The sequence below is a fragment of the Oncorhynchus mykiss genome, chromosome 29, assembly GCF_057628025.1.
Source record: "Oncorhynchus mykiss isolate SJ-2025 chromosome 29, ASM5762802v1, whole genome shotgun sequence".
NCBI classification, from domain to species: Eukaryota; Metazoa; Chordata; class Actinopteri; order Salmoniformes; family Salmonidae; genus Oncorhynchus; species Oncorhynchus mykiss.
Window position 1 is genome coordinate 10,927,966 of NC_143050.1, and position 13,272 is coordinate 10,941,237.

Consider the following 13,272-nt stretch of genomic DNA (forward strand, 5'->3'; position numbering starts at 1 on the left):
AAGGCATTTCACAATTCAATACACCATTGCTTGGATGAGAAAACATCCGATACAACAGCCACTCAGGATTTAAGGAGTGCTGATGCCCTGGCATGGTGTGATGTGGGTAATAACACAAGATCATTTCTCAACCTCCACAGCGTGGCTGCTTGCACTGTAGACTATGCAGTAGGTGTTGAAATCAACACTATAAATGCACATTTCTTTCATTAAATTTAAGTTTGCTTCCCAATACTTTTTATGTCAATGTTCTCACCAAAGAAATAATGACAGGGGAGTGGTTTTGACACAAGGCCTTGTGACGACAGTGGCTGCCAGGGCTGTTGTATGTCCAACCTTCCATGATTAGCCTACAACAGAGTTTACTACAGTACACCAGACACCATTGTTTATTAGACTAGATGAGTTTAGTCATCACACGAACAGGGTCGCAGATTTAATAGCAGGATACAGTGAAATCCTTAAACTCCGAGCTCCAACAGTGCAGGTCAAAAAGCGAAGTGATTGAAGCAATAATTAAAAAAATACAATATGAATTATAATCGATCAAAATAAAATAAAATGCATTGGTCACATGCATTGAATACAACAGGTGTAGACTTTACAGTGAAATGCTTACTTACGAGTCCATTCCCAACAACGCAAAGTTAAAAAGACAAATATTTACTCAATTTAAAAAAAGGAAATAACACAATAACAAACAATTATTATTTAATAAATAATAAAGGGGGTCAATGTAAATTGTCCGGGTGGCCATTTGATCAACTGTTCAGCAGTCTTGAGGTCGGAAACTTTTCAGGTGCCTTTTGGTCCCTGACTCCGGTACCACTTGCCGTGTGGCAGCAGAGAGAACAGTCTTTGACTTGGGTGGCTGGAGACTTTGACAATTTTTAGGGCCTTCCTCTGACACCGCCTGATATAGAGGTCCTAGATGGCAGGGAGTTCGGCCCCAGTGTTGCGCCGTACGCACTACCCTCTGTATCACCTTGTGGTCAGATGCCAAGCCGTTGCCATACCAAGCAGTGATGAAGCCACTCTTGATGGTGCTTTTTCAGGATCTTAGGGTGCATGCCAAATCTTTTCAGTCTCCTGAGGGGGAAGAGGAGTTGTCTGTGTTGAGGTGTACATATTTACACCTGTAACAATGATAAATGTCCATTGGGGGGTGGGAGCAGGAGGGGAAGAGGGGGAGCAGGTAGGGGAGTGCAACTATACCTTTTCTTCACACAAAATAAATACATTAGTGCAACATATTTGGCAGAAAATCTTTTCATCAATGACAACAGAAGTGCAACGCTATTTGGCTGGCAACCACACAAGTAAATTAGCTTACAATGTTAAAAGCAAGATATGTTTTTCTAAATCGATGCTTGGCCATCATATTTCAAAATGTTTACCATAAAAAAAAAGAAGAAGAATGTAGCTAGCTACATTTCATAAAGGTTGAAGATGGTTGAAGATAATCTTGCATTTTAATTTGCTACAGGAGAAAAGCTACCCAGGAGGAACGCACGGTAGAAAAGTAGCCTACACATCAGTCAAAATGCTGCCTGATGGGTCGTTCGCGAACTAACGGCTCTTTTTGAACAGATCTTTTTGGTGAACGCCAGGAACCGAAACGCATCAGTGAAAGAACCGTTCATTTGGCTCCCTGATTTGCATATTGCTACTACTGCTTTTTAAAGATGAAAACAACGACTATCTGCAGACACGTTACAAAATGATTCTCTAAGAGGGTGAATCCGCACTGCAGAAACAATAATTTGTGGGGAGAGAGCATACATTCATTCTGGTTCACGCTCAGTTTTACAACGCGGTAAAGAAAGCAGGTGATCTAATAATTAGCCCAGGTAATAATGGATTTCATCGGACACAATGGGAGCCTACTTTTGGGGCATTTGTATTGGAGATGGGTTCTAGGTGGTTCTGCAAATCATGGTTCTAAGTCATTTTGTAAGGATTTTGAACCAAATAAGCCAACTTTTAAAAAAACATTTTTTTTTTTAAGTGAACGGACCCAAATGAGCTGGTTCACAGAAAAGATTCGGAATGCCCATCACTAGTGATCCAATGAGGAGAGCAAAGATATTTCATCCGAGTGGAGAAGTGCAACCGAAGCACAAAATTAGCCCTATTACATTCATAATTTGTAGCCTATCAGAATTTACAATAAGATTTTTTATTTTTAGTATCTGCATTTACAAAACGCTGATATTTTTTCTGTATTTTAGTAGAATCATGCGTTAACACGATCCCTGCTTCAAGACCACAGAGATAATGTATTAACCCCAAACCAGGCATCAGGTTCTTCAGTACCACAGAGAGATACAGTATTAGTCCCAACCCAGACATCAGGTTCTTCAGTACCACATAGATACAGTATTAGTCCCAAACCAGGCATCAGGTTATTCAGTACCACAGAGAGATACAGTATTAGCCCCAACCCAGACATCAGGTTATTCAGTACCACAGAGAGATACAGTATTAGTCCCAACCCAGGCATCAGGTTATTCAGTACCACAGAGATACAGTATTGGGAATCAGTAAACACAGATTGTACTGAACAAAACCTCGACCATGCCAACATGTAATCGCACTCTCTCCAATAAAGCACAGGAGATCTGAATCAGCAATCTCTCCTCCTTTAAGCTCCATTACCACTTGATTAAAACATTCAGACCTTACTCCAACATATTCTTTTCACAAACATGCGCCAAATCTTTCATATGTCGACTGGGGCAATTTTCAGATGTATGACATTATTCGTAATGAGTTCACATTAATTACTCTCACTTAGCAACAATAAACAACGTTGTTGTTGTCGTCATCACAGTTCTCACATGGTCAAAAAGAAGCCACACCTCATGTCTATAAAATGAAAACTGAAAATCTTGTTTCCACCCATCTCATAAAGTGCCCAAGTTTCTCTAGAAATCCTAGCTCCATTCAACACGGTCACCAGTGATAAATAGGCCTAAAACGCCACCTATTGGTGAGAGTTTGTGGCTTCTCCTGGCATCTGTCTCTATGGAGGAAGACCAACCCGTATGAAAAGCTGGAACATCCTCATTGTCTAACTACAGAACAGACAGAAATAACAGTCTGCGATCAAATTCATTAACTTACCTGATACATAACTAAATGTATAAAAACAAAACAGGGATTACTTTCACCACAAATCTGATTTATTTTGTCTTCTCATGTATGGTGTCCATCTTAAAGTGCAATGCCACTGCCAACATAAGCAGATGATGGCTTTTACATTGTTATTGTAGTTATTGCTCTTATGATTATGTACAGCACACAGGGGGATGAGAGGTCATTGAAAACTGTCAAGTGTTAAGCTTTCTCATGCATCAGGAATAATACATAGTACCGTGTACAATTGGGTGAATAAAGTGATCTTAGTCCCAGCTCCAGAAAAATAATTTTTTACAAGGCTGTCCAAGGGAGACTATACACCAGAGAATGGCCAAAATAAATATGGTATTACTGCCATCTTTGATATAAGCACCTTAAATCAAACAAGACACGACAAGGAAAGACTACCAAACGTAAACAGTGTCGCCATAAAAATGTTTTAGATAAAAGCTTTCTTTGTACTGTCTGAATGGGTGGATCTCGGTAATAGCAATGGACACTGCGATCAAATGCAATTCATAGAATGTTAAAAAATATATTTAAAAAAAAAAGATGCATATTGCATAACTACAGGAAACCCATGTCAAAATATTTGCAAAATCAAAAGACAGAGTTAGACTAAAAGTTAAGAATTTCAACGGTTTTCATAAGGACGACCGAGAGGCCTCAGGATGCCACAACCTAATAAAAAAGTTCCACAAGTGTAATTATTGATCTAGTTAGAGTTAGCGGTGCTGCTGGTGTCTAGACTCCGGTCTACCTCCTGTCTGTGCAGAAGATCTGAGTTCAGGTTGCGCGTTTCAGCGATGAGACGTTTGACCCCCACCATCCACTGACTGACCTCGTTAACATGGTCAACCATCAGAGCCCGATGGACTTCATCAGCAGCGTCCCAGTTCCAGCTCTTCAACTCTGACAGGAGCATAAAGACAGGAGCAGCACAGATGCGTTTTGGCTCATTTCAAAGTATTTCTTTCATTTAAATGGGTGAGCCGCTTATTGACCCATGTATATTTCCTCAGCAGAAACATGACATCTATCAAAGTGAACAGGTTCTCCTACCTTGCACCAGTCCATTCATTCTTCGTCTAACAGGAAGTGACAACTTCCCAGACCTCCACATGTCCTCAAAGAGCTTCAAGCGCTTCGCCACATCGTCACACACCTGTTTCTGCAAGGGGCACATGTCAAACATTCAGCATTTTGGTTGGTGAAGCAGTGAGTGTCATTTCACCCTGTACACAATAACAGAGCTACAAATTTCTCATGGCCAGATGACATCTGACAAAAATTACACTCGATTTTAGTTTTGGGTTAACCGAAATGACAGAACTACATACACAACGCTATTTGTAAATGGTGTCAACTGTGGCTGGGAATTCTAGAGATAGAGAAATCCTTCTTACTTTGACTGTGTGTCGACAAGCTGTCAGTGCCCAGTTGAGAAGAGTAACTACATCGTCGACATCTGGCTCACTTTCTGATTGGTCACTGGCAGACTCTGTGTGCGCTACCACATGGCAAGGTGGTGGAGATGTGGCCATCATCATCACCCCACCAACAGGAGGGGCTGCAACCTGACATGGCCGAGGGGGCGTGTTCATACTACATGGAGGAGGGGCCAGTGGGTTGGTAGGAGGAGTCATTGGAACTGTTGAGGTTGGAGAAGTTCCTGGGACCGGACCTGTGGATTAGTGATGCGTGGTGTGACTCAAGCCACAGTTATATCTGCGTTTTAATTCAATAAGACAAAAGTTGCAAAAGGAGAGTTGAAAATAAAGAGAAGGGAGGGACAGAAAAGTCATGTTTGGGAAAGATTTGGTGAAGGGAGGAAAGCGGATGATAGTAGTGACGGCTGTTATGTATGATGATTGTGAGGCACTATACAAATTTGACAGTTACAAGACGGGACTTCAAATAGGCCTATGGCATGTCAAGGAAACTGTAGCCTACTGTTTAGATGGGTTAAATGGAAAATTACATTTGTACATTGACTAACCAGAATAATCATCTGTTTTTTGGCAAACTCCAAAGACCTCTGATAATACTAGTCCTGTGTGAATCGACATCCCTGTGTTTTAAGAGAAATGTCTGGGTTTTACAGGTGTTGCTCACAGTTTAAGCAAGAAAACAATAACTGATTGGATAAATTGAACGAAGTGCCGCGCATAGCCATATGAAGGGCCTACATGTATCAACTTTCACAGGGAATGCTTTTCTTTCTTTCTTTTACCTTTATTTAACTAGGCAAGTCAGTTAAGAACAAATTCTTATTTTCAATGACGAACTAGGAACAGTGGGTTAACTGCCAGTTCAGGGGCAGAACGACAGATTTGTACCTTGTCAGCTTGGGGATTTGAACTTGCAACCTTCCGGTTACTAGTCCAACACCCTAACCACTAGGCTACCCTGTCGCCCCTATGCGTTTTGTTCGAAATGAATTGAACGTCGCCGAATGCATCATAAAACAACGATGCTACCCTTGATGTTAATAGATGGCAAAGCAGCATACAACTGAGCTAAACGTTTGGAACAAGTTCACTTTCTCCTCCATAGCCTAAAATATCATGACTACGATCACACTTCCTCAATTCAAATATTATGGCGACACTATACCAATGATGGTTTGGTATGGTTTAGAAACCAAGCTTGAGTTATCAGTGTAGCCTGTTATTGCCTGGACTTGTTCAAATAGCATCACAACTAGAAAAAAAAAACTTCCAGTCTTCCGTCAACTGTCATGAAAAAAAAAAATGAAAAAAAAAAAGTTGATTTAGAGGGCAGTTTGGAAAAAAACGTATCCCATCCGACTCATCCTCTGAAATAACAGACATTCTGGGAAATAAATACATAACCAACGTTCTGTAGTAATACTAGTCCCATGTGAGTAAGGCTACAGCCTTAATGATAACTCCTGCAGAATTATGCATTTATTGGTGTAAAATCATACACCAAATGTAGGCAAAATTTGGACTGATTGATTGTTATTGATTTATTTCTGCATCTTGAGAGAATGCAATGCTCAGAGATACAAACTGTAGAGGTGCTGTCTTCATCATCAAAGCATAATAATAGCTGATAGCATTTCAACCACATAAAACATGCAATATTCTGAAATCTTATCAGAAACACATTTGGGTGGTTTTCAGCTTTCTTTTTCCTTACAACCAGTCAAACTGATGTCATTTGGACATTTTGAACAGAAAATCTTTCCTGTTTGTTTTTGCTTTATTGTATTTTCTACCCAGTCCCTAAACATCTTTGCTCCGTGAAAGATGACAGAATTTTACCAATGTCAACTAGATCGAAGCATTCATTCTATCGATCTATTACATTATTCTGTTGAGCAAGGGTTTATTTAATCTTCTTGGGCAACATATGACAAAAGAGGAGCTACCTGCATCTAATTATAGAAAAATGGACTAACAAATGGCTACCAAAATGTCTGAAATTATAACCAGAAACGTATCTAAATCAGGCAAAACAAAATCCTGCACCCCATGTCAAAAAATTGTTCTGCAGTCTGACTGTAGCCTATAGCGCCTATTCTAGAGTTAGGGTTGGGATTTTCACTTTATCACATATAGTCAGTCGGTCGGTTGCGGATGGGTTGCTGGCAATTGCGGCCAGGTGAACAAACAGAGGACCCCGCACCACTACTGTGGATAAATAGAACCAGGATGATTCATCATCTCCTCTGACATTCTAGGGAAAGTCCAGACATCAGAAAGACAATCACACAGCCCCTGAGTAGACATAAAAGTACCAAGATACTCCCAAAGATTAATGGATTTCTAAACATGTTCACGGTGTGAATATATACATTTCTTTCCGACAGTCTAGAGAACGTACTGGGGGATCCAGTGAGTTGAGGTGGGGGCACTCTCTTGTTGAGAGGGGTCCTCTTGGGTGCACCTTGTGCTGCTGTCTGCAAACCGTAGGAAAACTGTGGAGGGTCATTCCAGCCTCGCTCCTGGTTACCTTGGGTAATAAAGCCAGTGAGTTTTATTTCAAAAGACCAATCAGAATATGATAAGAGATGGATGAAAAAACTATTAACCAGTTAGCTTGTAGTACACATTCAGTCATACACGTGATCAAAACTGCTTATAATCGTCACCAACATAATGTGATGTACCAGTAGTCATACTCAAACTAGATGCCATAAAGCACTGGGGAGACAACTAAGGTGAAGAGCATTAAGTAAATTAAGTAAAGGCAAAAGCATATTCAAAAAGTCATAACTTTGTTAGCTAGCTAGCTAACTAACTATCAAACTAGCTTGCTTCTGCTAGTATGTCTTCAAACTAAGTTCTCACCATAGTAGAGTTGCAGTAAACTAATACCACCAACATGTATGTAATTACATATTCTAGATAAATTAACACAGTAGAAGCATTCAATTGGACAGAAAATACCTGGTTTGATGTAAAGGTCCTCAGCCTCCATTGCTTATTTCACAAAATAAAATAAACTCTCCACTCGTTTTCCCGGACACGTGGACAGGATGTTAAACATTGACATAACTCATATCCGGTTGGTGAGTCGAACATAATACAACATATTTATAACTAACCCAAGGTAGTTAATCTGTGTCTGTGTGTGTTACAGTGGGAGCAAATGAAGCATAGTGAGCAGAACAAGCAATGATTTTGGCAACGGCTATTGGTGCGTTGTATCATTTATTTGCATATTTCCGTTAGGGAACGCCTCTTATGTGAAGTGCGCGTGGACACAGACTCAATTCCACCTTGCACTCCATCTAAACAACGCAATTTTTTTTACAACTTTGGCAAAACGTCAAGTCTATAAAACGTAATGCACTGTGTTTGTAACATATTCTAGTTTTGGGAACAGAAACATTTATTGAGAAAATTAGAATAATTCGGCCCAACCCATAATTAGATTTCCTCACGCTACAATATTTGATGGTGGGAAGACTTTCAGCAACTAGTGGTCAGCGGTTTGAATTTTGTCCAAGTTTTCAGAGATTTTTTGAGTGGGGGAGATATTTTCATTGTTGACGTAAGACTGTAAAAACACCAGGAAATCAGCTCCAAGATGTTTTAATTTCAGAAATCTGTCCCCAAGTATTCCCACGCATAATAGAAAGACACACTACAGTTCAAAAGTTTGGGGACGATTAGAAATGTCCTTGTTTTTTAAAGAACATTTTTAAAAAAAAATGTCCATTGAATTAACATCAAATTGATCAGAAATACGAAAAATTGCCAAGAAACTGAAGATCTCGTACAACGCTGTGTACTACTCCTTTCACAGAACAGCGCAAACGGTCTCTAACCAGGATAGAAAGAGGAGTGGGAGGCCCCGGTGCACAACTGAGCAAGAGGACAAGTACATTAGTGTCTAGTTTGAGAAACAGACACCTCACAAGTCCTCAAATGGCAGCTTCATGAAATACTACCCGCAAATCACTAGTCTCAACATCAACATTGAAGAAGAAACTCCGGAATGCTGGCCTTCTAGGCAGAGTTGCAAAGAAAAAGCCATATCTCGGACTGGCCAATAAAAATAAAAGATTAAGATGGGCAGAAGAACATAGACACTGGAGAGTAGCTCTGCCTAGTAGGCCAGCATCCCGGAGACGCCTCTTCACGAGACTGGTGTTTTTCTGGTACTATTTAATAAAGCTGCCAGTTGAGTACTTGTGAGGCGTCGGTTTCTCAAACTAGACACTAATGTATTTGGTGCACAGCGGTGTACGAGAGGTTCAGTTTCTTGGCAATTTCTCGCCTTCATTTCTCAGAATAAGAATAGACTGACGAGTTTCAGAAGAAAGGACATTGTTTCTGGCCATTTTGAGCCTGTAATCAAACCCACAAATGCTGATGCTCCAGATACTCAACTAGTCTAACGAAGGACAGATTCATTGCTTCTTTAAATCAGAACAACAGTTTTCAGCTGTGCTAACATAATTGCAAAAGGGTTTTCTAATGATCAATTAGCCTTTTAAAATTATAAACTTGGATTAGCTAACACAACGTGCCATTGGAACACAGGAGTGATGGTTGCTGATAATGGGCTTCTGTACGCCTACGCCTATTCTATTAAAAATCAGCCGTTTCCAGCTACAATAGTCATTCTTGTCTAGACTGTATTTATGATCAATTTGATGTTATTTTAATGGACAAAAAAAATGCTTTTCTTTCAAAAACAAGGACATTTCTAAGTGACCCCAAACTTTTGAATGACAGTGTATGTGATCGTATACAAATAATATATTGATTGGATTTATATAGCTCTTTTCTACCAACTGAGGTACTCAAAGTGCTTTATATAGCAGAGAAAAATTCACCTCATTCGCCATCAATATGTAGCATCCACCTCAGTGATGCACGGCAACCCTTTTTGTGTCAGAACGCTCACCACACATCAGCCGTCAGGTGGAGAGGTGAAGACTGATATAGAGTGCATTCGGAAAGTATTCACACCCCTTGACTTTTCCCACATTGTGTTATTCTAAAGTGTTTATTTTTTATTTTTTAAATCTCCTCATCAATCTACACACAATACCCCATAATGACAAAGAAAAAATGTTTTTTAGACATTTATGCACATTTATATAAAAAAATACATATATATATGTATACATATACATACAAGCTTGGCACACCTGTATTTGGGGAGTTTCTCCCATTCCTCTCTGCAGATCCTCTCAAGCTCTGTCAGGATGGATGGGGAGCGCCTCTCCAGAGATGTTCAATCGGGTTCGAGTCCAGGCTCTGGCTGGGCCACTCAAGGACATTCAGAGACTTGTCCCGAAGCCACTCCTGCATTGTCTTGGCTGTGTGCTTAGGGTCGTTGTCCTGTTGGAAGGTGAACCTTCGCCTAGTCTGAGGTCCTGAGCGTTCTAGAGCAGGTTTTCATCAAGGATCTCTCTGTACATTGCTCCATTCATCTTTCCCTCATTTCTGACTAGTCTCCCAGTCCCTGCTGCCGAAACACATCCCCATAGCATGATGCTGCCACCACCATGCTTCACCAAAAGGATGGTGCCATGTTTCCACCAGATGTGACACTTGGCATTCAGGCCAGAGAAATCTTGTTTCTCATGGTCTGAGAGTCCTTTAGGTGCCTTTTGGCAAACTCCAAGCGGGCTGTCATGCGGGCTGTTTACTGAGGAATGGCTTCCGTCTGGCCACTCTACCATGAAGGCCTGATTGGTGGAGTGCTGCAGAAATGGTTGTCCTTCTGGAAGCCTCTCCCATCTCCACAGAGGAACTCTGGAGATCTTTCAGAGTGACCATCAGGTTATTGGTCACATCCCTGACCAAGGCCCTTCTCACCAATTGCTCAGTTTGGCAATTTTTTGGTACCCTTCCCCAGATTTGTGCCTCGACACAATCCTGTCTCGGAGCTCTACGGACAAATCCTTGCATCTCCTGGATTCGTTTTTGCTCTGACATGCACTGTCAACTGTGGGACCTTATATTGACAGGTGTGTGCCTTTCCAAATCATGTCCATTAAATTGAATTTACCACAGGTGGACTCCAGTCAAGTTGTAGAAACATCTCAAGGATGATCAACAGAAACAGGATGCACCTGAGCTCAATTTCGAGTGTCATAGCAAAGGGTCTGAATACTTAAGTCAATAAGGTATTTCTGGTTAAAAAAATTAATAATAGTTTGCAAAAAAAATCTAAAAACTGTTTTTGATTTTTCAATATGGGGTATTGTGTGTAGATTGATGAATAAAAACAATATTTTATCAATTTAATAATAAAGGCTGTAACGTAACAACATGTGGAAAAAGTCAAGGGGTCTGAATACCTTCTGAATGCACTATATGCCAAATAGGAATGAGGAGGATTATTAGGTGGCCATGATGGAATGTGGCCAGGTTGTGAATTTAGCCATGACACTGGGATGAACACCCCTACTCTTACAATAAGTGTCGTGGGATTTTGAATGAGCACCCGTTTTAACCCTTTTTAACGTCCAAAAAAACAGCACCCTACGCAGTGCAATTTCCCCAAATGTAATCAAAGTTTTAGTCTAATATTATAGCTGTTTGGGCTTCTTGCGGTCAATTTGCAGTCTAAAAATATACAGTACCAGTCAAAAGTTTGGACACCCCTACTCATTCAAGGGTTTTTCTTTATTTTTACTATTTTCTACATTGTAGAATAATATTGAAGACATCAAAACTATGAAATAACACATATGGAATCATGTAAGAGGAGTTGAAGTTAAACTTTGATTAATGTCACACACAGGAAACAGAAAATAACAGGATTTACGAGCAATTTATTATCCCAGCATAGACCACCACAATGTGGACCTAGTTAGATACAACTGTGCGAAATAATCACAATTCAAAAAAATAGCATTTACATGACATCCTATTTTCTTCTGTGCTAAAGTACTGCAAATATATAGAGAGAGACATATTTATTTACTAGTTTATTTACAAAAACAACATTTTCTCAAGGTGCTACATGACCTATGACATTACCTCTAACGCATGCTACATGACCTATGACATTAACTCTAACCAATGCTACATGACCTATGACATTACCTCTAACCAATGCTACATGACCTATGACATTAACTCTAACCAATGCTACATGACCTATTACATTACCTCTAACCAATGCTACATGACCTATGACATTACCTCTAACCAATGCTACATGACCTATGACATTACCTCTAACCAATGCTACATGACCTATGACATTAACTCTAACCAATGCTACATGACCTATGACATTAACTCTAACCAATGCTACATGACCTATGACACTACCTCTAACCAATGCCCCTAACTAATTCTCCTGGATAATAAGGATATCACTTCTCCATTCATGTTCTTATATGCCAAAGCTCTGCCTTTCCCAACTTTGACATGATCCTTAATAAGGAGACCTGAGTTGTTTTGTTATATAATACATATTTAGAATGAGCAAGGTGCAGTTGCATATCAGTAACATATAGCATGACCTCTCTGAAGTGCCATTATTTTTGTGTCCAAGTGTTTCACAGCATAATGTGGGCCTACTATTGCAAATTACTTAGAAAATCAGCATGCATTAAACCAAGTGCCTTTCACCCCGCAAACTGTTGATAACCCCTAACATATTTCATTCAATGAAGTGCAAATAAGTTTTTATTTTGGGGTGAATCACAACAGTGATATAAATTCTGTGTTCTTTTTGTTGGTGTTTCCTCTCGTGAAAATGCTGTTTTGTATGACCTCCATTAGGAACAAGCTTTCAGTGGTGGTGACTGGCTGCATTTAGAGTTTTGTCATTGACCTTATTTCTAAGTGTTTTCACTTTTACTTGTGAGAGCCAATATATATATATATTTTTTTTAATCGCCAATAGCATGGAAAGTACCTGAGCAAAGCATTTCATTCCCAAGCATGTCCGAAAGCATGCAGTGCTTCTGTAAAGCTTTAAGGGGTTTCAAGCAAACTGTTGGATTGAAATAACACTCTCCCCATTAAAAAAAAAAAATCTAAGCCTTTTTTTAACACTTTCAAAGCTTTTTGTGTTGTATGTCCTAACACAAACTTTTTTTCAGAACTGAAACTCTTTCTCTTTAATGGGAAGGCCACTGTAGGACTGGCACCACTTTTAGCTAAAGGGATTCTGTCTGAGTATGTTGCATCAAAATAGAGAGTTGGACCAAAGCCCGGATCCGGTTGGTCTTCATTCTCTGTTGACAAACTGGGGCCTAGGATGTTCAACGGTCTAATTCTCAATTTTGTCATGATGTCTAATTACAATAATGGAGGAATATATAGTGTGATATCTTATGTCCCATCTTTATGACGACTAATCTCACATTAGAGGACTTTTTGTTGTCAACTGCCAGAAGGACTATAAAGCTATAAGGTTGACACACTGTGATGTATATATTTGAAGTTAAAGATCACTTTACATTTATTAGAAAGAACAGTATATGTAGTTAATATAACCTTTCTAACTACATTAATTGTACAAGAATCAAGTCACTGTTACATTTAGCTGATGTTCAATACCAGAAAACTATATTAAAGAGTTGTCCATTATTGCACCATATTTTTTTGATACTGTATGTTTCACTTAGAAGCAAGGGGTTATTGTTGTGTATTTGTTTGTAGTTTGTCATAAAAGTAC

General features: G+C 39.6%; 1 protein-coding gene across 2 annotated transcripts; it reads right to left on the reverse strand.

Moving 5' to 3' along the window:
• Positions 1–373: 373 nt before the first annotated feature.
• On the reverse strand, positions 374–7,842 carry LOC110510189 (steroid receptor RNA activator 1). Of its 2 annotated transcripts, XM_090226489.1 has the most exons (6): positions 7,560–7,798; positions 6,994–7,122; positions 4,548–4,825; positions 4,204–4,312; positions 3,983–4,053; positions 374–1,089 (listed from the first exon to the last, which is right to left on the reverse strand). In XM_090226489.1, exons 1-6 carry the CDS (start codon positions 7,588–7,590, stop codon positions 1,060–1,062), a joined length of 648 nt encoding a protein of 215 aa, XP_090082615.1. In that variant the 5' UTR covers positions 7,591–7,798; the 3' UTR covers positions 374–1,059. The 2 variants fall into 2 exon arrangements, with proteins under 2 accessions (XP_090082615.1, XP_021447236.2); XM_021591561.3 differs by lacking the exon at positions 374–1,089 and having other exon boundaries at positions 3,164–4,053; positions 7,560–7,842.
• Between the last annotated feature and the right edge of the window lie 5,430 nt (positions 7,843–13,272).